At 40.9% G+C, this 26,870-nt stretch overlaps 1 protein-coding gene across 1 annotated transcript; it reads right to left on the bottom strand.

Moving 5' to 3' along the window:
• Positions 1–919: 919 nt before the first annotated feature.
• LOC103108114 (schlafen family member 13-like) lies at positions 920–25,703 on the bottom strand. The gene is given in 6 exon segments (XM_007516982.3): positions 920–2,241; positions 2,579–2,599; positions 2,601–3,300; positions 6,926–7,045; positions 16,176–17,255; positions 25,501–25,703. Coding segments are annotated over 5 exon segments (2,727 nt in total). The 5' UTR covers positions 17,242–17,255; positions 25,501–25,703; the 3' UTR covers positions 920–1,421.
• Positions 25,704–26,870: the final 1,167 nt, after the last annotated feature.

Raw genomic sequence — 26,870 nt, 5'->3', positions numbered from 1 at the left:
CATATCAAATACATAGCCTATATATTAAAAAGATTCAGTTTGTCTTTTGAGAAACTTTGAGACATACAATTGATTTCCCCCCCTCTCATATTAATTAACTACTGATTTATATGTCTACATTTTGCTAGGAGTATACATAAACACCATTCCCACCACCAAAGGACTGTGACCCATCCCTCCTGCCCACTCCCACCCCCCACTGGCCCAGGAAGCTGCATGTCTTCCCCTCACCACAGGGTTTTTACTTTGGTGCCCTACTTACAATTTGATCAGGTCCTGCTTTTAGTTTCCCTTTCAGATCTTCTTAGTCAGCTTCTGTTGATGAGTGGGATCATCCCATACTCATCTTTATCTTTCTGACTTAGTTCACTTAACATAATTCCTTCTAGCTCTGTCCAAGATGGGTCAGAGAAGGTGGGTTCATTGTTTTTGATAGCTGCATAGCATTCCATTGTGTATATATACCACAGCTTTCTCAGCCACTCATCTGTTGTTGGGCACCTGGGTTGCTTCCAGGTTTTAGCTATTATGAATTGTGCTGCTATGAACATAGGAGTACACACCTCTTTTTGGTTGGGTGTTATGGAGTCCTTGGGGTATAACCCCAGGAGAGGAATTACTGGATCATATGGAAGGTCCATGTCTATCCTTCTGAGAGTTTTCCAGACTGCTCTCCACAGAAGCTGTACCAATTTACATTGCCACTAGCAATGTAAAAGGGTTCCTCTGTCCCCACATCCTCTCCAGCATTTGTTGCTGCTGTCCTTTTTGATGTATGCCATTCTTACAGGAGTGAGGTGGTATCTTAGTGTTGTCTTAATTTGCATTTCTCTGACAATCAGTGACCTAGAGCAGTTTTTCATATGTTTGTTAGCCTTTTGGATCTCCTCTGAGGTGAATGTTTTGTTCATTTCCTCTGCCCATTTTTGGATGGGGTCATTTGATTTAATAAATAAAATTTTTTAAACAATTTTTTAAATGGGGGGAAATGGCCTCTAGGGGCAAGGGGCAGTGGATTCGTAGTGCAGGCACTGAGCCCCAGGAGGGAAACAAAAAAAGGGCAACAAAAGGGAATAAATATTAAAAAAAAAAAAGAATGAAACAATGATCGTTGGTATTATCATATGCATTCAATTTTATACTAAGAGTTTTTACTCATGCACTAAGATAAGAAAATGAAATGAAAAATACAAAGATTAAAAAATCAATGAAAGGTGAAAACCAAACTTTTCCTCACAGGGCATGAACCAATTTATATTCTTGCCAACAATGTCAAGTATTCCTCCTTCCCCACATCCTTGATAACACTGTGGTTTCTGTACTTTCTAATATATGACACTATCACACTGAATTCTCTTTGTGAAACTTCAGGGGTAAAGGAGGCATTTATCCTTACCAGGTCCTGTTAGACTGAGATCTTCTTACCAATTATTTAAGTTCCAGTATATATACAGCTGCTTCTTTGCTCTGGAAGCCAGACAGAGCAAAAGATTGTCGGAAACAGCTGTCTCAGCAGCTGTTGGATTGATCCCAAACACGATGTTTCTTTCCAGGCCTGAAAATCTACGGACACTGTCCAACACAATGTAGTTGTCAGCAACATGCGATGCATCCACAGTCTTGAACAGATTAGATTCTTCATCAAGCTGAAACATTCTTTTCCTCATTACTTCTTGAAACGTATCATTATATTCTTCTATTTCACATGCTTTACTGAAAAGTATAGCAATATCCTTGGGAGAATAACCATTCCTGAAAAGAAGCTGGCATTGTGTTGCTACCTGAATCAGCATGGCATCTTTGTTAATAAATGTCTGAGTCTTGAAGACACCAAAAACACCCTGAGTCCACTTAGCATCATGGATCATCTCCAGGGATCTATGGGGTATGTTTGGTGGAGGATTTTCCCTGATTGTATTCACTAATTCTTGGATGTAGTTGGCTATTTGATCTGCATTTCGGACCACTCTGGTGAGCATTTCTATTGAACTCTGAGCTGAGAGAGGGGGGAGGCCACTGTCATTTGTATGGCTAGTCTGAAAGTAGTCCAGAAAGATCCAGAAAATTCCTGGGCAATCACTTTCTTTTCTAGAAATAGCTTTTGCCTTTGCATACCAGTCCCCATTTTCAGTGCGGAAATTCTGGGCTTCATCGATGACTACATGTTGAATATTTTCAAATCTATGAAATTTATGTTTCATGAAGGATTTCCGGGTCATTGCATTGCAGATCTGTTTGTTACTGTAAAAATTAAAACGACACACTCAGGTTTTCTACAGGTAAATGCAGGAAGAAAATTATTCTATCATGCTCCCTTGAAAAGAAACTGTAATCATAGATCATATTATCACTTAACTCTCAAAGAATAAGATTATTTGGGTTGAGAGGTGTGAAGGGTGAATTCAAAAAGAAACTCTTTTAATGACAAGATTCAACTGCTGGGTGGAGGAAATAGCATAAAAGTTATGCAACAGACTCTAATGCCTGAGGCTCCAAGGTCCGAGGTTCAATCCCCTGCACCATCATAAGCTAGAGCTGAGCAATGTTCTGGTAAAACTAACAAGATTCAGCTGCTTACCTGATAAAATTTCTCAGAGGTGTTTTCACAAATGTAAAGAATGTTCTCTTTCTCACAGTGAAACACATTCTTGATCTTCTCCATGATCTTCATAGCCAGCACAGTCTTCCCCGAGCCAGGTAAGCCATGGATAAACAATTTTCTGTTCTTGTGGAGGTTTTTTGAGAAGATCTCATATTGTTGCTCTGTGAGCAGATTTAGAACCTCACAGCCAAGCTGGTCACTCAGGAAAGACCTGAAGCCAAGCAAGACAATCACAAGGGACTGAAGCAGGGTTTCCATTTGCTGGGTGTTTAGAAGATTATAGGCCTCCGGGTAACCAAGGGGACAGCCTGAACCCACCAAGGTCCCTGCATTGTCCTGAGGACTCAGGTGGAGGACCCTGGTCAGGACACACAGCTTTCCAGTGTAGCCCCCGGTGTTCACCGGCTTTTGCTTCAAAGCAAAGGCGGTGCGAGTGCAGTAGAGCTGCCCATCTACACGCTGGTTCCCAAGAATGGTGTAGAGAACTGGAGGGCTGTCCTTTGCTATCAGCAGAGCGTCACAGATGACTTCCTGTTCCTCTGGCAAGTTCAGGTCCATAGCCCAGCTTCTGGAGAGGATCAGAATTCCCTCACAGAAATCCTTCACTTGCTGGTTTACTAATTCTTTCAGTCCTTCATGTTGTGAGCACAGCTCTTTCCAGAGGGGGTTGGGGACATGTTGCAGATGTCCTGGTTGCACTAGAAATTAAAAATAAAGGAGATAATTTAAATTTTTTTGTACAAATCACACATAACATTTAAAAGGTGGAATAAAGGGATAGGTAAATGACATACAAAAAACTCTCATGCCTGAAGAGCCATGGTCCCAGGTTCAATCTCTAGCAATAACATAAGCCAGAGTTGAGCTTAGCTTAGCTCTGGTCTAAAAGAAAGGAAGAAAATCTCCCCTCCCTCCACATGTAGAACTTCTGGGAAGTTCCTTCTACTTCACATCTCTGTATTGCAGACCCTACAAATCAGGTGACATGAATAAAGTCTTCCTCTCTGACTCTCTTGAAAAAGAAGAATGTCCACTAAAATGGATTTTGCTGATCCTGAGGAAATGAAAACCATGTATTTAGTTATTCCTGTATCTAATATTCTTATTTAAAAACTCAGGGCAGGCTGGGAGTATGGATCGACCAGTCAATGCCCATGTTCAGCCAGGAAGCAATTACAGAAGCCAGACCTTCCACCTTCTGCACCCCATAATAACCCTGGGTCCATGCTCCCAGAGGGATAAAGAATAGGAAATCTATCAGGGGAGGGGATGGGATATGGAGTTTTGATGGTGGGAATTCTGTACTCTCTTATCCTATGGTTTTTGTCAGTGTTTCCTTTTTATAAATAAGAATTATATATATATATATATAAAACTTTTGGGGGTCAAGCGATAGTGTAGTGGGTTAAGCGCACATGGCACAAAGCACAAGGACTGGCATAAGGATCCTGGTTCGAGCCCCTGGCTCCCCACCTGCAGGGGGTCACTTCATGGATGGTAAAGCAGGTCTGTAGGTATCTTTCTCTCCCCCTCTCTGTCTTCCCCTCCTCTCTCAGTTTCTCTTTGTCCTATCCAACAATAACAACAACAACAACAACAATAATAACCACAACAATGATACAACAACAAGGGCAACAAAAGGGGAAAAAGTGACCTCCAGGAGCAGTGGATTCGTGGTGCAGGCACCAAGCCCCAACAATAACCCTGAAGGCAAAAAATAATAATAATAACTCTCTCAGGGCCAGGTGGTGGCACAGCTGGTTAAGCGCTCACATTAGAGTGCAGAAGGACTCAGGTTCAAGTCCCTGGTCCCCACCTGCAGGGGGAAACTTCACAAATGGTGAAGCAGAGCTGCAGGTGTCTCTCTGTTTCTCTCACTCTCTATCCCCCCTCTCAATTTCTCTCTGTCTCTACCCAATAATAAATAAATAAATAAAATTCTCTCGTAAGCTCTACAATGAGCTCAGGTAAATAAAAATACTTGAAAAGTGATATGGGGCCAGGCAGTGGTGCAACCAATAAAGCATACAAGTTACTCTGCATGAGAATTCAGGTTTGAGGCCTCTGTCCACACCTGCAGGAGGAAGCTTCACGGGTGGTGAAGCCAGCTGCTGGTATCTTTTTCTCTCTCTCTCTCCCTCTCATCCTATTTCTCTTTGGCTCTGTCATATATATATCATATATATATATATATATATATATATATATATATATATATATATGATCAGTGGTGGATTTGTTGTGCTAGGACAGAGCCCGATTGGGAAAAAAAAAGTGATGTAAGTTAGGTCCTTACAGTAGTTACTTGGCCCCTGATAAATATTTAAACATATATGACATCTGTATATCATATTCCACTATCAGATTTCATGTTTAGGGCAGGGGAGATAGCATGATGGCTATGCAAAGGACTTTCATGCCTGAGGCTCTGAAGTCCCAGACTCAGTCCCCAGTAACACTATAAGCCAGAGCTAAGCAGTTCTCTGGTAAAACTAGAACAAAACAAAAAAAGAATCTGCATGTCTAATATACTCAGTGTATGAAGTTAAACATGCCATTTTAATTGTTTATATGAGCAAATACACCCAGGAACTGTCTTTCAGGCAAACGTGGGTCATTTGGAAACAGATATGAACTATAGCAATAGGAGTCCTTAAACACACAAAAAAACTGAAGGCTAAAACCTCTTGATATTACCTCTCCTCAACGCACACACTTTTCAATATCATAGATGCAGAGAAAGCCTTTGACAAAATACAACACCCCTTCATAACCAAAATGCTACAAAAATGTGAATAAGTGGAATATTCCTTAAGATAGTGGATTCCACATATAGCTAACCTACAGTCAACATCATGCTCAGTGGTGCAAAACTGGAAGTATTCTCCCTCAGATCAAGTACTAGACAGGGCTGCCCACTATCACCATTACTATTCAACATAGTGTTAGAAGTTCCTGTCATAGCAATCAGGCAGGAGCAAGGAATTAAAGGGTTACAGATTGGAAGAGAAGAAGTCAAACTCTCCTTATTTGCAGATGCCATGATAGTATTCGTAGAAAAATCTAAAGAATCCAGCAGGAAGCTCTGGGAAATTATCAGGCCATATAGTAAGGTGTCAGGCTACAAAATTAACATACAAAAGTCAGTGGCATTCCTCTATGCAAACACTAAGTTAGAAGAAGAAATCCAGGGGCCAGGTGGTGGCACACCTGGTTAAATGCACACATTACAGTGCACAAGGACCTAGGTTCAAGTCACTGGTCCCCACCTGCAGAGGGAAAGCTATATAAGTGGTGAAGCAAGATTGCAGGCATCTCCCTATCTCTGTCCTTTTCTATCTTTCCCTCCCTTCTTAATTTAAATCTGTCTGTATCCAACAATAAATAAATAAAAAATTTTAAAAAGAAGTCAAAGACTTGTATACTGAAAATCATGAGTCATTATTCAAGGAAATAGAAAAAGACACAGGGAGTCGGGTGGTGGCGCAGTGGGTTAAACGCACGTGGCGCAAAGCGCAGGGACCGGCTTAAGGATCCTGGTTCGAGCCCCCGGCTCCCCACCTGCAGGGGAGTCGCTTCACGGGCAGTGAAGCAGCTCTGCAGGTGTCTATCTTTCTCTCCCTTCTCTCTCTGTCTTCCCCTCCTCTCTCCATTTCTCTCTGTCCTATCCAACAACAAAGCAACATCAACAATGGCAATAATAACCGCAACGAGGCTGCAACAACTAGGGCAACAAAAAGGAGGAAAAATGGCCTCCAGGAGCGGTGGATTCATGGTGCAGGCACCGAGCCCAGCAATAACCCTGGAGGAAAAAAAGAAAAAGACACAAAAAAGCAGAAATATATTCCATTTTCATGGGTTGGAAGAATTAATATCATCAAAATGAATATACTAACCCCCACCCCCCACTTCTTAAAAATGCAGAGCCAGGAGATAGAGGAATGCAAGAGACTATCATGGCTAAGGGCCCACAGTACTGCCTATAGTCTTTCTGATAATCAGTCAGTTGGCAGCTACTAAGCTGGATAATTTGTAAGGGTCCCTAACACTTATCTCCAAAGACTTGTGGTGCTGTCACTTTATATAACTAATTATAGAAGTCTTCTATATATTTTTAAAATTTCTTTGTTGGGGGGATTAATAGTTTACCGTCAACAGTAAAATGCAGTAGTTTATATGTGCGTAACATTTCCACATAACAATACAACCCCCACTAGGTTCTCCTCAGCCATCATGTTCCAGGACTTGAACTACAAATTTGTTTTTAACCAAATACATTAACTTATCTCTCATTTTCCTAAAATAAAAGTTGAAACTTCGTACCTGGAAATAGATGTTGCTGGAGAGCCTCTTTATGTTCCAGTCCTTTCTTAGAGTATACTGGTCTGCAGCTTGGTGGGCTGTGAGATATACTCAGCTGAGATTCAAAAGCTTTGGCCAAATCTGAAAGGAAGAAAGTTCATTTTACCCTATATATCGTCATCCCTCAGCTCTGTAATAGTCCATACAAATGGAATCTGTGTTTCATTGAATATGGTTAGATTCATGACAAGAAGACAGATACTTCATTTAAAAAAATTTTTTTTATTTGTTATTGGATAGAGACAGAAAGAAATTGAGAGAGAAGGGGGAGATAGAGAGGAAGAGAGACAGAGAGACGCCTGTAGACCTTCTTCATCGCCTGTGAAGCAACTCCCCTGCAGGTGGGGAGCTGGGGACTCAAACCGGGATCCTAACTTGCCCTTTGCGCCACGTGTGCTTAACCCGCTGTGTACCACCCGATTCCCCCAGATACTTCATTTTATCTTGACTTTTATGTCACCTTCCTTACAAAGAACCCTTCTTTGGAATATTGAAAGATTTCTCTGTTCAATACAATGGTCCCATTTCTATGTTTGAGTAGTAATGGGTCTCAGAACACGTTTTAAAAATTTGTATCATTATGTAAACATCCACCTTCACCAATCATAGTCAAAGCAAGCCTCCAACACTGGCTCTTATCTCCCAAAATTGCTACCCAAGTAAGTAGGAGATAATTAACACTTTTTAGCAAGTTCCAGTTCGATGATTTTTTTTTCTTTTAATTCAGATACAGTTACAGAGAAAGGAGAAGAACCAGAGAGAGGGAAAGAGACCATAGCACTAGGGCTTCCCTCAATGTATGGCACTCCCATGTGGTGCCAGGACTCCAGGCTAAGCCATGCACATGACAAGACACACATGCTACTAGGCGAGTTATCTTTCTGCCCACACTAAGAGAGGATTTAAAAAAAAAAGATTTAAGTTGGAGGAGTCGGGCGGTAGCGCAGCTGGCTAAGCGCACATGGCGCAAAGCTCAAGGACAGGCATAAGGATCCCAGTTCCAGCCCCTAGCTCCCCACCTGCAGGGGAGTCGCTTCACAGGCAGTGAAGTAGGTCTGCAGGTGTCTATCTTTCTCTCCCACTCTCTGTCTTCCCCTCCTCTCTCCATGTCTCTCTGTCCTATCCAACAACGATAGCACCACCAACAATAATAACTACAACAATAAAATAACAAGGGCAACAAAAAGTAATAAATAAAATTAATATTTTTTAAAAAAGATTTAAGTTGGCTAGGGAACTGGCTCAATTAGTAGGGCACCACACTTGCATGCCTGAGATTTCTGGTTCAAAAGTAAGACTTCAGTCACCTAAGGAACTAGTTTTGAGGCCAGGTAGTGGTATACCTGGTTGAGCACAAGGACCTGGGTTTGAGTCCCCAGTCCCCACCTGCATGGAGAAAGCTTTTCAAGTGGTGAAACAGTGCTGTGGGTGTCTGTCTTGCTCTCTCTCTGTTTCCTCCTTCCCTCTGAATTTCTCACTGTCTCTACCCAATAAATAAATAAAGATAATTACATGATGGACCTAAATCTCGAATAGATTCCTCTCTCCATTGGTACTGGTCATCTCTATCAGGAACAACACAATAGACCCCTTTGTGGGCCCCCATAGGACCTTGCCCTCAACATGACTCAATAACGGTAGAGAATGTTCCATCCTCTGAAGGGAGGCTGGACAACATGCTTTATGTTCCACCTGAGGAAGATGGGTCCTGAAATTGGGGCAGCTTGGAATGTTCCTACTTATGATCACAGAATGTGAGCTCGGATCTACAGGGATGCAGAGGTCACATAGGCTCCTAAGCTGAATATGGGCCCCAGATCACATCAAATCAATGGGGTTTACAGTCAACAATATTTATACCCTTTCCCATATTTGGAAGCTACTCTCTTCCCTGATCCAGCTTTCTGGCCCTTTTTCCAGCCATGACATCATCTCCCCAGACAATAACTTAGATTCACCTGCATATCAGATGTCAGGCTCAGGGAGAAAAAAAACTTAATAGTCATGGGCTCTTTAGAATATAACTAAAATATGGAGTAGGGCACCAAAGCAAAAACCCTGGGGTGAGAGTGAGGGTAGATATTCTGCTTCCCAGGGCATGGATGGGTTGGAGGGGGTGGGATGGGACACAGTCTTTTGGTGGTGGGAATGGTGTTTATTACAGTCCTATTAATTTGTAGTCATATAAATCACTATTTAATGAATCTGAGAGGGAAAAAATTGATTGTATGTCTCAAACTTTTTAAAGCACAGACTGAGTCTTTTTAATACATAGGCTGAGTCTTTGATATGTTGACTCTCTCAAAAGCCTAAAGAATAGGAAAGCTATCAAGGGAGGGGACGGGATACGGAGTTCTGGTGGTGGGAATTATGTGGAGTTGTACCCCTCTTATCCTATGGTTTTCATCAGTGTTTCCTTTTTATAAATAAAAATTCTTTAAAAAACAGGGAGTCGGGCGGGAGAACAGCAGGTTAAGCGCATGTGGCACAAAGTGCAAGGACCGGCGTAAGGATCCCGGTTTGAGCCCCTGGCTCCCCACTTGTAGGGGAGTCGCCTCACAAGAGGTGAAGCAGGTCTGCAGGTGTCTATCTTTCTCTCCTCCTCTCTGTCTTCCCCTCCTCTCTCCATTTCTCTCCATCCTATCCAACAACAACGACAATAATAATAATTACAACAGGGAGGCGGACCTACGAGCAGCAGATCGATTTCTCTCCTCTCTTCTCCTCTCCTGGATCAACTAGGAATACCAAAGGAGACCACCCGGACCGAAACAAGACAGGACTAGAATGACCACAGAAACCCAGTAAATCACCCGTGAGTACAAACACGCGTGGCTGGTGACAGAGAGGAGAGAGGGGCCTAAGGAGAGATTAAGTGACTGCTAACAGTTCGACAGTTTGTCAGTGGAGACACCACCTCCAGTCTGCTCCACCAACAAGGGGACAGCTGAAGGGAGGAAAGGACTCCCCAGAGACTCACCAAGTACAACTCTGAGTCTCCATTGCTACTACCCTCAGAATCTGGAGCAGCAACAGGGAGGGACACCAGGGCACAGAGATCTAACCAGGAAACTCAGGAGAAGACCTATACCTCGGTGGCATAGCTGAAGGGCTGTGAAAGTCTCTTTGCATAACCACTGGATTATCTCTGCCACACCCTGCTTTATCTCTTGGTCAGGAGTCATTGATTAAGCCAAGAAGCCTATTGATAGTTTAAAAGCCCTCAGGCTACCATAGCCTACAGGGGAAAAAAAAAAAAGGCTTTTACACCACTGAACTCCAACTCAGGGATTGAAAAAACTGTTAACTTATATAAAATGGTTAAAACAACAAGAAAAAATAATGGAGACTCGAACCAGGACAAGAGTCCAGCTAAAAGTCCTCCAGAGGGCGAAGCACAAAACAACGAGTTCAACATCCAAACATTAGCTAAGGAAATAATAACAGGAGTGAGTAAAGAATTTGAAAAAATTGTAATCAGAAATGCAGGAACAACAAATGAGAATATGGAAGAAAATTCTAATAATCTCATGGTTATTAGAGAGCTGAAAGCTGAAATTGCTGAGCTAAGAAGGCAACTAGCTGAACAAGCTAAAACAGTATCAGAGCAGGGCAACAAAATAGATGAACTCCAGAAAGCAGTAGAGGGCAGAGAGAATAGAATCAATGAGGCTGAAGACAGAATTAGCAAGATTGAGGATGAATTAGAGACAACTAAAGAAGAAGTAAGAGATCTCAAAAAGAGATTAAGAGATGCTGAAAACAACAACAGAGTCCTATGGGATGACTTCAAAAGAAACAATATACGCATTATTGGCTTACCAGAGGAAGAAAGAGAAGGGGAGGAAGAAAGCGTTCTCCAGGCCATAATAGCTGAAAATTTCTCTAGTCTAGACAACACCAAAGACATAAAGATTCAAGAAGCCCAGAGGGTCCCAAACAGAATTAACCCAGACCTAAAGACACCAAGACATGTCATATTAGAATGGAAAGGAATAAGGATAAAGAAAGGATCCTCAAGGCTGCAAGAGAAAAACAAAGAGTCACCTACAAAGGAAAACCCATAAGATTAGCAGCAGACTTCTCCATACAAACACTACAGGCCAGAAGAGAATGGCAAGATATCTATCGAGTGCTCAATGAGAAAGGCTTTCAGCCAAGAATACTATATCCTGCTAGACTGTCATTCAGACTAGTTGGAGGCATCAAAACCTTCTCAGACAAGCAACAGTTGAAGGAAGCAACCATCACCAAGCCTGCCCTGAAAGAAGTTCTGAAAGGTCTCCTATAAACAACCAGACCACCACAAATAGGATATATATCAAAACACTCTAAAACTCTACAAGAATGGCGTTAAAATATCTTCAGTCTTTGATATCAATAAATGTCAATGGCCTGAATTCACCTATTAAAAGACACAGAGTAGGAAGATGGATCACAAAACACAACCCAACAATATGTTGTCTACAGGAACAAACACAGACTTAAAGTGAAAAGGATGGAAAACTATCATACAAGCCAATGGCCCACAAAAAAGGGCAGGAACAGCTATTCTCATATCTGACATGATAGACTTTAAAATAGATAAGATTAAAAAAGATAGGAATGGACACTACTTAATGCTCAGAGGATCAGTCAATCAAGAGGACTTAACAATTATTAATATCTATGCACCCAATGAGAAGCCATCTAAATACATCAAACTTCTACTGAAAGAGCTACAGCAATATATTAACAGTAACACAATCATAGTAGGGGACTTCAACACCCCACTATCTCAACTTGACAGATCATCCAGGAAGAAAATCAGTAAAGACATAAGGGAGCTAAATGAAGAGATAGATAAACTAGAACTATTGGACATTTTCAGAGTCATTCATCCCAAGAAACTGGAATACACATTTTACTCAAATCCACATGGATCATTCTCAAGGATAGACCATATGTTAGGCCACAAAGACAGCATCAGCCTATTCAAGAGCACTGAAATCATCCCAAGCATCTTCTCAGACCACAGTGGAATTAAACTAACACTTAACAATCAACAAAAGATTAGTAATAGTCCCAAAATGTGGAAGCTCAACAGTACACTTCTTAACAACCTCTGGGTCAAAGAGGAAATCAAGGAAGAAATCAAAATGTTTCGAGAGTTCAATGAAAATGAAGACACAAGCTATCAAAATATTTGGGACACAGCTAAAGCAGTCCTAAGAGGGAAGTTCATAGCTATACAAGCACACATTAGGAAACAAGAAGAGGCACAAATAAACAGCCTGATTGCACATCTTAAAGACCTAGAAGAAGAACAACAAAGGAATCCTAAAGCAACCAGAAGGACAGAAATCACTAAAGTTAGGGCAGAAATAAATAACATTGAGAATAGGAAAACCATACAAAAGATCAATGAAAGTAAATGTTGGTTCTTCGAAAGAGTAAACAAAATCGACAAACCTTTAGCCAGACTCACAAAACAAAAAAGGGAGAAGACCCAAATAAATCGGATAGTAAATGAAAGAGGAGATATCACAACAGACACTGCAGAAATTCAACATATCATGCGAGGCTTCTATGAACAACTATATGCCACCAAGCTAGAGAACCTGGAAGAAATGAATGATTTCCTAGATACCTACCAACTTCCAAAACTAAGTAAAGAGGAAGTGGATAACATGAACAGGCCCATCACAGCTAATGAAATTGAAACAGTTATCAAAAATCTTCCCCAAAATAAAAGTCCTGGACCAGATGGTTTTACAAATGAATTCTACAACACTTTCAAATAAGAACTAATACCTCTACTTTTAAAAGTCTTCCAGAAGATTGAAGACACTGGAATACTCCCTGCCAGCTTCTATGAAGCCAACATCACCCTGATACCAAAAGCAGACAGGGACACAACCAAAAAAGAAAACTACAGACCAATATCTCTGATGAACATAGATGCGAAAATATTGAACAAAATTCTAGCCAACCGGATACAGCAGTATATGAAAAAGATTGTTCATCATGACCAAGTGGGGTTTATTCCAGGCATGCAAGGTTGGTTTAATATACGTAAATCAATCAATGTGATCCACCACATCAACAAAAGCAAGACCAAAAACCACATGGTCATATCAATAGATGCAGAGAAAGCCTTTGACAAAATACAACATCCCTTTATGATCAAAACACTACAAAAAATAGGAATAGATGGAAAATTCCTGAAGATAGTGGAGTCTATATATAGCAAACCTACAGCCAACATCATACTCAATGGTGAAAAACTGGAAGCATTTCCCCTCAGATCAGGTACTAGACAGGGCTGCCCACTATCACCATTACTATTCAACATAGTGTTGGAAGTTCTTGCCATAGCAATCAGGCAGGAGCAAGGAATTAAAGGAATACAGATTGGAAGAGAAGAAGTCAAACTCTCCTTATTTGCAGATGACATGATAGTATACATGGAAAAACCTAAGGAATCTAGCAAGAAGCTTTTAGAAATCATCAGGCAATACAGTAATGTGTCAGGCTATAAAATTAACATTCAAAAGTCAGTGGCATTCCTCTATGCAAACACTAAGTTAGAAGAAATTGAAATCCAGAAATCAGTTCCTTTTTCTATAGCAACAAAAACAATAAAATATCTAGGAATAAACCTAACCAAAGAAGTGAAAGACTTGTATACTGAAAATTATGAGTCACTACTCAAAGAAATTGAAAAAGACACAAAAAAGTGGAAAGATATTCCATGCTCATGGGTTGGAAGAATTAACATCATCAAAATGAATATATTACCCAGAGCCATCTACAAATTTAATGCTATCCCCATCAAGATCCCAAGCACATTTTTTAGGAGAATAGAACAAATGCTACAAATGTTTATCTGGAACCAGAAAAGACCTAGAATTGCCAAAACAATCTTGAGAAAAAAGAACAGAACCGGAGGCATCACACTGCCAGATCTCAAACTATATTATAGGGCCATTGTCATCAAAACTGCTTGGTACTGGAACATGAACAGACACACTGACCAGTGGAATAGAATTGAGAGCCCAGAAATGAGGCCCCACACCTATGGACATCTAATCTTTGACAAAGGGGCCCAGACTATTACATGGGGAAAGCAGAGTCTCTTCAACAAATGGTGTTGGAAACAATGGGTTGAAACATGCAGAAGAATGAAGCTGAATCACTGTATTTCACCAAATACAAAAGTAAATTCCAAGTGGATCAAGGACTTGGATGTTAGACCAGAAACTATCAGATACTTAGAGGAAAATATTGGAAGAACTTTTTTCCGCATAAATTTTAAAGACATTTTCAATGAAACGAATCCAATTACAAGGAAAACCAAGGCAAGTACAAACCTATGGGACTACATCAAATTAAAAAGCTTCTTCACAGCAAAAGAAACCACTACCCAAATCAAGAGACCCCTCACAGAATGGGAGAAGATCTTTACATGCCATACATCAGATAAGAGTTTAATAACCAACATATATAAAGAGCTTACCAGACTCAACAACAAGACAACAAATAACCCCATCCAAAAATGGGGGGAGGAATTGGACAGAATATTCACCACAGAAGAGATCCAAAAGGCCGAGAAACACATGAAAAAATGCTCCAAGTCTCTGATTGTCAGAGAAATGCAAATCAAGACAACAATGAGATATCACTTCACTCCTGTGAGAATGTCACACATCAGAAAAGGTAACAGCAGCAAATGCTGGAGAGGGTGTGGGGTCAAAGGAACCCTCCTGCACTGCTGGTGGGAATGTCAATTGGTCCAACCTCTGTGGAGAACAGTCTGGAGAACTCTCAGAAGGCTAGAAATGGACCTACCCTATGACCCTGCAATTCCCCTCCTGGGGATATATCCTAAGGAACCCAACACATCCATCCAAAAAGATCTGTGTACACATATGTTCTTGGCAGCACAATTTGTAATAGCCAAAACCTGGAAGCAACCCAGGTGTCCAACAACAGATGAGTGGCTGAGCAAGTTGTGGTATATATACACAATGGAATACTACTCAGCTGTAAAAAATGGTGACTTCACCGTTTTCAGCCGATCTTGGATGGACCTTGAAAAAATCATGTTGAGTGAAATAAGTCAGAAACAGAAGGATGAATACGGGATGATCTCACTCTCAGGCCGAAGTTGAAAAACAAGATTAGAAAAGAAAACACAAGTCGAACCTGAAATGGAATTGGAGTATTACACCAAAGTAAAAGACTCTGGGGTGGGTGGGTGGGTGGGGAGAATACAGGTCCATGAAAAATGATGAATGAAATAGTGGGGGTTGTATTGCTAAATGGGAATCTGGGGAATGTTATGCATGTAAAAAAAAAAAAAAAGAAGTAGAAACGCAAAGCAGAAATTGACTGAGTTTGGAGTATGGCACCAAAGTAAGAAAGCAGAAGTATACTAGAGTTTGCAGTGAGTACCTCCCTAATACTTCCTCTCCACTTTTCCAAGCTTTGGGTCCATGATTGCTCAACAATTTGTTTGGCTTTGTATGTTAACTCTCTTTTTAGTCACCAGGTTCCAGGTGTCATCAGGATGCCGGCCAGACTTCCCTGGATTGAAGACACCACCAATGTGTCCTGGAGCTCAGCTTCCCCAGAGACCCATCCTACTAGGGAAAGAGAGAGGCAGACTGGGAGTATGGACCGACCAGTCAACGCCCATGTTCAGCGAGGAAGCAATTACAGAAGCCAGACCTTCTACCTTCTGCAACCCTCAATGACCCTGGGTCCATGCTCCCAGAGGGATAGAGAATGGGAAAGCTATCGGGGGAGGGGGTGGGATATGGAGATTGGGCGGTGGGAATTGTGTGGAGTTGTACCCCTCCTACCCTATGGTTTTGTTAATTAATCCTTTCTTAAATAAAATAAAATTTAAAATAATAATAATAATAATTACAACAATAAAGCAACAGGGCAACAAAAGGGAATAAATAAATAAATTTTAAAAAATTTAAAAAAATAAAAAATATTATAATAAGAAACTAATTTTTATTATTTTCTTTTACTTTTATGGGAAATTCACAAAATACCTCAACAGGCTTTTTCTCACTCAATAAAATCCATTACACAAATCATGAAGATATAGAGAAAGCAAATGCTAGTGTGTCTATGAATTCAAAATTACAGAGAACAAAGGAAGGCATGGAGATGTACAGGAAGAGAAAAGAACAAGGCAGAATTTTCTCTCTCTTACCTGCATTTATGTCCATCATCATCATCTCTACCCATTCCTTGGTTGTCAAGCTACAAACTTCCTTGTCCTTGACCATCCATGAATTAGGAGCTTCTGAGAAAACTGCACAGCAGAATGATTCCACTTTGATCATCAAGAGATAACCATACAACTCTCCTTTCTGAAACACATCTGCTTTCTTCATCTCATAACGCACTGATGGCCGAGAAGAGCAAAAATGGATAATAGGCAACTTGGAAACTGCTCCTTTGACTGTGTTTTCCAAAGAGTTAAACTCAACATTTTCTTTAGGACATCCCAGGACTTTCTTACTCTTGTCATCTACTCCAATAAAAAGATATCCTCCTCTATTATTTGCAAATGCAGATATGTACTCTGGAATTATGCTTTTTAAATATTTATTGATGCATTCAGTAGCGAACTGCTTAAACTCTGCAAACTGGGACTCAGGAAAAGGCATGATTTCACCACGTTCAAACTTGTCTCTTTGGAAAGCTTGGCTAGGAAAATGTGATTCAGAACTCACATATACAGTTCTGGGAATCTTACTAAGTGGTGCTCCTTCATTAACCAGACTACATTCAGCACTCTGCTTCTTGGTCTTCAGGAAACTGAATGCCTCTTGTGAATCCATGGGGAAAGCAGAAGTAGCAGAGCGGCGGTATAATGATGAACTCAGGCTGCAAATGCGAGGCCTGAAAGGTCTGTCTTCAGGAAAATAGTCACTGCTCCAAGATTTAACGAAAATGTAAAACCACCTGCCTTGTTGCCTCATCTCAAAGAAAGACTGAAAATCTGAAGACTGAATGAGCCCTCTCAAAGCCTCTTCTAAATCCAGTCCCATTTCCACAGGTTGCTCATCCTCATTTGCCATTTTTATCAGGATCACTCCTCCTCCTGAATTTAATAAAGCACAGACAGCCTGTAGAAGTTTCACCTTCTCTTGGGTTTTTTGAGATTTCTTTAATTTATTCCTGTTTCTCTCACCAAGAGTTACTTTTCCCACATTGATAACCAAGTCTGGGTAAGATGACTCCACCATCAAGGAGTTTTGAGTTGCCATCATGTTGATCTTGACAGCTGAAATGATTAAAACACTTATTATTATTTTTTTAATCTTTTATTTATTTCTTGGATAGATACAGCCTGAAATGGAGAGGGAAGGGGGAGATAGAGAGGGAGAGAGACAGAGAGACACCTACAACACTACTTCACCACTTGCAAAGCTTTCCCCTGAAGGTGGAGATTGGGAGCTTGATCCTGGGTCCTTGTGTGCTCAACCAGGTATACCACCACTGGTCCCTAAAACATTTGTTTTACCATGACTAAAGAACAAAGCACTTGTGGTCCAGGAGGTGCTGCAATAGATAAGTCACTGAACTCTCAAGCATGACGTCCCGAGTTCATTCCCTAGCAGCACATGTACCAGAGTGATGTCTGGTTCTTTTTCTCTCTCCTCCTGTATTTCTCACCAATAAATAAATACAATCTTTTTAAACGTTTTTATATTTAATTATTTATTGGATAGAGAAACTGAGAGGAAAGGGGAGAGAGAGAAGGAGAGACATAGGCACCTGTAGCACTGCTTCACCACTCAAGAAGCTTCCCCTCTGCAGGTGGGGGCTGGGGGGTTAAACATAGGTCCTTGAGCATTGTGACATGTGCACTCATCCAGGTGCACCACCACCCACTCCCATAAATAAAACCTTTTGTTAAAAAAAATCACTCCAAGGGGGTCATGTGGTAAAGCAGCGGGTTAAGTGCACATGGTGCGAAGCACAAGGACCAGAGTAAAGATACCAGTTCGACACCCCCCTGCTCCCCACCTGCAGGGGGGGGTCGCTTCACAGGCGGTGAAGCAGGTCTGCAGGTGTCTATCTTTCTTTTTCTTTTTTTCTTTTCTGATTTTTTTTATTGGGAAATTAATGTTTTACATTCAACAGTAAGTACAATAGTTTGTGCATGCATAACATTCCCCAGTTTCCCATATAACAATACAACCCCTACTAGGTCCTCTGAATCCTTCTTGGACGTGTATTCTCCCCACCCACCCACCCCAGAGTCTTTTACTTTGGTGCAATACGCCAATTCCATTTCAGGTTCTACTTGTGTTTCTTTTCTGATCTTGTTTTTCAACTTCGGCCTGAGAGCGAGATCATCCCATATTCATCCTTATGTTTCTGACTTATTTCACTCAACATGATTTTTTCAAGGTCCATCCAAGATCGGCTGAAAACGGTGAAGTCACCATTTTTTACAGCTGAGTAGTATTCCATTGTGTATATATACCACAACTTGCTCAGCCACTCATCTGTTGTTGGACACCTGGGTTGCTTCCAGGTTTTGGCTATTACAAATTGTGCTGCCAAGAACATATGTGTACACAGATCTTTTTGGATGGGTGTGTTGGGTTCCTTAGGGTATTTCCCCAGGAGAGGAATTGCAGGATCACAGGGTAGGTCCATTTCTAGCCTGCTGAGAGATCTCCAGACTGTTCTCCACAGAGGTTGGACCAATTGACATTCCCACCAGCAGTGCAGGAGGGTTCCTTTGACCCCACACTCTCTCCAGCATTTGCTGCTGTTACCTTTTCTGATGTATGACATTCTCACAGGAGTGAAGTGATATCTCATTGTTGTCTTGATTTGCATTTCTCTGACAATCAGAGACTTGGAGCATTTTTTCATGTGTTTCTCGGCCTTTTGGATCTCTTCTGTGGTGAATATTCTGTCCATGTCCTCCCCCCATTTTTGGATGGGGTTATTTGTTGTCTTGTTGTTGAGTTTGGCAAGCTCTTTATATATGTTGGTTATTAAACTCTTGTCTGATGTATGGCATGTAAAGATCTTCTCCCATTCTGTGAGGGGTCTCTTGGTTTGGGTAGTGGTTTCTTTTGCTGTGAAGAAGCTTTTTAATTTGATGTAGTCCCATAGGTTTATGCTTGCCTTAGTCTTCTTTGTAATTGGATTTGTTTCATTGAAGATGTTTTTAAAATTTATGCAGAAAAGAGTTCTGCCAATATTTTCTTCTAAGTATCTGATAGTTTGTAGTCTAACATTCAAGTCCTTGATCCACTTGGAATTTACTTTTGTATTTGGTGAAATATAGTGGTTCAGTTTCATTCTTCTGCATGTTTCAACCCATTGTTTCCAACACCATTTGTTGAAGAGACTCTGCTTTCCCCATGTAATAGTCTGAGCCCCTTTGTCAAAGATTAGATGTCCGTAGGTGTGGGGGCTCACTTCTGGGCTTTCAATTCTATTCCACTGGTCAGTGTGTCTATTCTTGTTCCAGTACCAAGCAGTTTTGATGACAGCGGCCCTATAATACAGTTTGATATCTGGGAGTGTGATGCCTCCGGTTCTGTTCTTTTTTTCTCAAGATTGTTTTGGCAATTCTAGGTCTTTTCTGGTTCCAGATAAACAATTGTAGCATTTGTTCTACTCTCCTAAAAAATGTGCTTGGGATCTTGATGGGGATAGCATTAAGTTTGTAGATGGCTCTGGGTAGTATATTCATTTTGATGATGTTAATTCTTCCAACCCATGAACATGGAATATCTTTCCACTTCTTTGTGTCTTTTTCAATTTCTTTGAGTAGTGACTCATAATTTTCAGTATACAAGTCTTTCACTTCCTTGGTTAGATTTACTCCTAGATATTTTATTGTTGCTATAGTAAAATGAATTGATTTCTAGATTTCAATTTCTTCTAACTTAGTGTTTGCATAGAGGAATGCCACTGACTTTTGAATGTTAATTTTGTAGCCTGACACCTTACTGTATTGCCTGATGACTTCCAAAAGCTTCTTGCTGGATTCCTTAGGTTTTTCCATGTATACTATCATGGCATCTGCAAATAAGGAGAGTTTGACTTCTTCTCTTCCAATCTGTATACCTTTAATTCCTTGCTCCTGCCTGATTGCTATGGCAAGAACTTCCAACACTATGTTGAATAGTAATGGTGATAGTGGGCAGCCCTGTCTAGTACCTGATCTGAGGGGAAATGCTTCCAGTTTTTCACCATTGAGTATGATGTTGGCTGTAGGTTTGCTATTTATAGACTCCACTATCTTCAGGAATTTTCCATCTAGTCCCATTTTTTGTAGTGTTTTCATCATAAAGGGATGTTGGATTTTGTCAAAGGCTTTCTCTGCATCTATTGATATGACCATGTGGTTTTTGGTCTTGCTTTTGTTGATGTGGTGGATCACATTGATTGATTTACGTATATTAAACCAACCTTGCATGCCTGGGATAAACCCCACTTGGTCATGATGAACAATCTTTTTGATATACTGCAGTATCTGGTTGGCTAGAATTTTGTTCAATATTTTCGCATCTATGTTCATCAGAGATATTGGTCTGTAGTTTTCTTTTTTGGTTGTGTCCCTGTCTGCTTTTGGTATCAGGGTGATGTTGGCTTCATAGAAGCTTGCAGGGAGTATTCCAGTGTCTTCAATCTTCTGGAAGACTTTTAAAAGTAGAGGTATTAGTTCTTATTTGAAGGTTGTGCAGAATTCATTTGTAAAACCATCTGGTCCAGGACTTTTATTTTGGGGAAGATTTTTGATAACTGTTTCAATTTCATTAGCTGTGATGGGCCTGTTCATGTTGTCCACTTCCTCTTTACTTAGTTTTGGAAGTTGGTAGGTATCTAGGAAATCGTCCATTTCTTCCAGGTTCTCTAGCTTGGTGGCATATAGTTGTTCATAGAAGCCTCGCATGATATGTTGAATTTCTGCAGTGTCTGTTGTGATATCTCCTCTTTCATTTACTATCCGATTTATTTGGGTCTTCTCCCTTTTTTGTTTTGTGAGTCTGGCTAAAGGTTTGTCGATTTTGTTTACTCTTTCCAAGAACCAACATTTACTTTCATTGATCTTTGTATGGTTTTCCTATTCTCAATGTTATTGATTTCTGCCCTAACTTTAGTGATTTCTGTCCTTCTGGTTGCTTTAGGGTTCCTTTGTTGTTCTTCTTCTAGGTCTTTAAGATGTGCAATCAGGCTGTTTATTTGTGCCTCTTCTTGTTTCCTAATGTGTGCTTGTATAGCTATGAACTTCCCTCTTAGGACTGCTTTAGCTGTGTCCCAAATATTTTGATAGCTTGTGTCTTCATTTTCATTGAACTCTCGAAACATTTTGATTTCTTCCTTGATTTCCTCTTTGACCCAGAAGTTGTTAAGAAGTGTACTGTTGAGCTTCCACATTTTGGGACTGTTACTAATCTTTTGTTGATTGTTAAATGTTAGTTTAATTCCACTGTGGTCTGAGAAGATGCTTGGGATGATTTCAGTGCTCTTGAATTGGCTGATGCTGTCTTTGTGGCCTAACATATGGTCTATCCTTGAGAATGATCCATGTGGATTTGAGTAAAATGTGTATTCCAGTTTCTTGGGATGAATGACTCTGAAAATGTCCAATAGTTCTAGTTTATCTATCTCTTCATTTAGCTCCCTTATGTCTTTACTGATTTTCTTCCTGGATGATCTGTCAAGTTGAGATAGTGGGGTGTTGAAGTCCCCTACTTATGATTGTGTTACTGTTACTGTACTGCTATAGCTCTTTCAGTAGAAGTTTGATGTATTTAGATGGCTTCTCATTGGGTGCATAGATATTAATAATTGTTAAATCCTCTTGATTGACTGATCCTCTGAGCATTAAGTAGTGTCCAGTCCTATCTTTTTTAATCTTATCTATTTTAAAGTCTATCATGTCAGATATGAGAATAGCTGTTCCTGCCCTTTTTTGTGGGCCATTGGCTTGTATGATAGTTCTCCATCCTTTCACTTTAAGTCTGTGTTTGTCTTGTTGAGTTAGGTGAGTTTCCTGTAGACAACATATTGTTGGGTTGTGTTTTGTGATCCATCTTCCTACTCTGTGTCTTTTAATAGGTGAATTCAGGCCATTGACATTTATTGATATCAAAGACTGAAGATATTTTAACGCCATTCTTGTAGCGTTTTAGAGTGTTTTGATATATATCCTATTTGTGGTGGTCTGGTTGTTTATAGGAGACCTTTCAGAACTTCTTTCAGGGCAGGCTTGGTGATGGTTGCTTCCTTCAACTGTTGCTTGTCTGAGAAGGTTTTGATGCCTCCAACTAGTCTGAATGACAGTCTAGCAGGATATAGTATTCTTGGCTGAAAGCCTTTCTCATTGAGCACTCGATAGATATCTTGCCATTCTCTTCTGGCCTGTAGTGTTTGTATGGAGAAGTCTGCTGCTAATCTTATGGGTTTTCCTTTGTAGGTGACTCTTTGTTTTTCTCTTGCAGCCTTGAGGATCCTTTCTTTATCCTTATTCCTTTCCATTCTAATATGATATGTCTTGGTGTCTTTAGGTCTGGGTTAATTCTGTTTGGGACCCTCTGGGCTTCTTGAATCTTTATGTCTTTGATGTTGTCTAGACTAGAGAAGTTTTCAGCTATTATGGCCTGAAGAATGCTTTCTTCCTCTCCTTCTCTTTCTTCCTCTGGTATGCCAATAATGCGTATATTGTTTCTTTTGAAGTCATCCCATAGGACTCTGTTGTTGTTTTCAGCATCTCTTAATCTCTTTTTGAGATCTCTTACTTCTTTTTTAGTTGTCTCTAATTCATGCTCAATCTTGCCAATTCTGTCTTCAGCCTCATAGATTCTATTCTCTCTGCCCTCTACTGCTTTCTGGAGTTCATCTATTTTGTTGCCCTGCTCTGATACTGTTTTAGCTTGTTCAGCTAGTTGCATTCTTAGCTCAGCGATTTCAGCTTTCAGCTCTCTAATGACCATGAGATAATTAGTATTTTCTTCCATATTCTCATTTGTTGTTCCTGCATTTCTGATTACAATTTTTTCAAATTCTTTACTCACTCCTGTTATTATTTCCTTAGCTAATGTTTGGATGTTGAACTCGTTATTTTGTGCTTCACCCTCTCGAGGACTTTTAGCTGGACTCTTGTCCTGGTTCGAGTCTCCAATATTTTTTCTTGTTGTTTTAACCATTTTATATATTATGTTATGAGTTCCCTTTATCAGTACTTTTCAAATTATTGATCACTATTGCCTGGATTGACTTGTGTCTAAGTAAGTTAATTAAAGGGTTCACAGTGGTAGAAGTTAACAGTTGTTTCAATCCCTGAGTTGGAGCTCAGTGGTTTAAAAGCCTCTTTTTTTTTCTTCCCTGTAGGCTATGGGAGCCTGAGGGCTTTTAAACTATCAATAGGCTTCTTAGCTTAATCACTGACTCCTGACCAAGAGATAAAGCAGGGTGTGGCAGAGATAAACCAGTGGTTATGCAAAGAGACTTTCACAGCCCCTCAGCTATGCCACCGAGGTATAGGTCTTCTTCTGAGTTTCCCAGTTAGATCTCTGTCCCCTGGTGTCCCTCCCTGTCGATGCTCCAGATTCTGAGGGTAGTAGCAATGAGACTCAGAGTTGCACTTGGTGAGTCTCTGGGGATTCCTCTCCTCCCTAAAGCTGTCCCCTTGTTGGTGGAGCAGACTGGAGGTGGTGTCTCAACTGATAAAACTGCTGAACTGTTAGCAGTCACTTAATCTCTCCTTAGGCCCCTCTCTCCTCTCTGTCACCAGCCACACGTATTTGTACTCACCAGAGATTTACTGGGTTCCTGTGGTCATTCTAGTCCTGTCTTGTTTCAGTCTGGGGTGGTCTCCTTTGGTATTCCTAGTTGATCCGGGAGAGGAGAGGAGAGGAGAGGAGAGAAAGCGATCTATTTTCCCTTTTGTTGACCTTGTTTTTTTATTGTTGTTGTTGTTGATGATGTCATCATTGCTGGATAGAACAGAGAGAAATGGAGAGAGGAGGGGAAGACAGAGAGAGGAAGAGAAAGATAGAGACCTGCAGACCTGCTTCACCATCTGTGAAGCAACTACCCTGCAGGTGGGGAACCGGGGCTTGAACCAGGATACTTACGCCAGTCCTTGAGCTTTGTGCCATGTGCACTTAACCCACTGCACTACTGCCCGACTCCCAGTTTAATTGATTTTAAATGAATAAAAAGTATTAATTTAATTGATTGTTTTTTGACAGAAGTGTGTGTCTCTCTCCCTAACACACACACACACACACACACACACACACACACACACAAAATGAAGCACAGAACAGGTTCTCATGCCTGGTAAGGTAGACACTCTACAGGGGGAGCTACCTCCCAGCTTCCCAAACACTTTAGTGTCAAAACAATGTAAGGTGATAGGTCTTAAATCCTTTCAAAATAGCAACCCTACATATTTAATTATTTTGCAGGCAGAAGTGCTCAGGGAGCTCTAAGTTTCTCTCCTCTAAGGTCTCAGGGAAAATTATAATCAGTGACATTCTCTCATTTTAATTTTTTGAAGTACCAAATCCTGACACATATGCAATACCAGTACTTCCAAACCAATGTATTCTTTTTGCTTTCAGATAGAGTCAGAGGGACAGACAGAGAAGAAGAGACATCATAGCACCTGTGGACTTTCCTCTGGTGTTCTTCAAATGTGGTAATGTGTACACTTAACCAGGTGCACCACTGCCTGGCCCCTGAGTTTTTGTTTGTTTTGTTTTGTTTTCAAGCACCTGATTCTACTGGGAGAACTTCCTCAAAATTTTAAACATTTCCAGTTCCCCTGATTCTATTGGGGGAACTTCCTCAAATTTTAAACATTTCCAGTTCCCAAAGCTTCTGCCAAATGAACTAGCACCATCTGCAGGCTTCTTCCACGAAAATCAGTTCTGAAGGATTCAAAGATCAAAAATAAATTAGCCAGTATGATAGAAATAGCAGAGTTGAGCAATAAAAATGTCCTAGGTTGAAACCCCAGCTTTGTCATTTATCAGTGGTGTGATTTTTTTTGTTTTTGGCCTCCAGGGTTATCACTGAGGCTCTATGAATCCACTGCTCCTGTGACCATTTGTTTTCCAATTTGTTGTTATTGTTGTTGTTATTGCTTTTGTTGTTGGATAGGGCAGAGAGAAATCAAGAGAGAAGGGAAGGATGGGGGAGAGAAAGACACCTGTAGACTTGCTTCACCACTTATGAAGCAGCACCCCCTACAGGTGGGGATCCAGGGTCTCAAACCGGCTTAAGCCAGTTGGGTCCTTGGCCTTGGTGCCATGTCCGTTACCGCCCAGCCCCCAGTGGTGTGATCTTAAGTCTACTTGCTTAACAATAAGCTTTCTGCATCAAATTAAAATAGCAATTTCTCGAGCTCTTGGAACCCCATACATATCCACTTAGTGTGTTCCTAGGTCCAGCTCCTTCCCAGCTCCTGGAACCTGAATTTCTTCCTACCCACCCCAGGCCTCTCTCTCCATCTTCCAAAGTCAAACTTTCAGGCAATTTACCACTGAGGTTCAGCGAACAAGTTGGGTCTCCCAGGCGGTTGTTCGAGGCTGCGTCCTGGCTCCTCTGCCAGCTGATTCCCAGCACCTGTCGCTGTGGTGTCTGTGTTGATTGCGGCGGGGGTGGGGGAGATGTGCAAAAAGCGGAAGCTCTGAGGAGTCGAGCAAAGGAGCTTAGACCCTTTCAGAACCTATCGCCTTTGAAGGTCCAGTCTAGTCTCCCCGAGATACTCAGATCCAGTTTATGTATTCGCAGCAGGCGCCACAGCTGCCTGCTCTAACCAACAGAAAAACCTTTCCGCATTCCGGAAGCCTGGCGTCTTGCTTACTGCAGCGATTTTTAGTTTCTTTTTTTTAGCCCCCCCTCTCCACCCGCTTCTCTTCCCCTTCTGGCACACCCTCCCCGCCACTCCCCTCCTCCATCTGTCATTTCTGTTTCACAATCAAAGGAGAATGATTTAAGCCCGGGGATACAGCTCAGGGTAGAACGCAAGCCTTGCGACAATATAGATAAGGTCCAGGGGAATACCTTGCCCATCCCCGCCTAGAAATGGAAAAGCATAATCTATATGTAGATGTGTCTTATGTAACACACACATATATGACATATCTGCATGTCTCTACATCAAACCTTATTGGAAATTACCAGTGACGACTGGTTAAATTTTTTATATTTATTTATTTTCTCTTTTGTCCTTGTTTTTTTTAATTGTTGTTGTAGTTATTGTTGTTGTTATTGTTGTCGTCGTTGTTAGGACAGAGAGAAATGGAGAGATGAGGGGAAGACAGAGAGGGGGAGAGAAAAATAGACACCTGCAGACCTGCTTCACCACCTGTGAAGTGACTCCCCTGCAGGTGGGGAGCAGGGGGCTCAAACGGGAATGCTTACACCCTGGTCCTTGCGCTTTGCGCCACGTGCACTTAACCCTCTGTGCTACCACCCGACTCCCCTACTGGTTATTTTTTTAACTATGTTATTTATTTATTTACTTATTTATTTATTTATTTATGGGAAAAATAGGAGGAGAGAGACAGAGAACCAGACATCACTCTAGTACATGTGCAACCAGGGACTGAATTCAGGACCTCATGTTCTAGAGCCCAATACTTTATCCACTGCACCACCTCCCAGACCACAGATATATATATATGAAACCAGAGCACAGCTCTGATATATGCAGTACCTCAGATCAATCCCAGGATCTCACACAGGCAAGGCATGCATACTCTCTATCACTATGCCAACTCTTGATACCTTAATCTTTTTTTCTCTCCCTTTCTCCTTTTTTTTTTTTTTAATTTTTTATTTATAACAAGGAAACATTGACTAAACCATAGGATAAGAGGGGTACAACTTCATACATTCCCACTAC

Source organism: Erinaceus europaeus, chromosome 12 (assembly GCF_950295315.1).
Source record: "Erinaceus europaeus chromosome 12, mEriEur2.1, whole genome shotgun sequence".
Taxonomy (NCBI): domain Eukaryota; kingdom Metazoa; phylum Chordata; class Mammalia; order Eulipotyphla; family Erinaceidae; genus Erinaceus; species Erinaceus europaeus.
The sequence above is the reverse complement of the archived record's forward strand: the minus strand, read 5'-3'. Positions and strand labels throughout refer to the sequence as shown.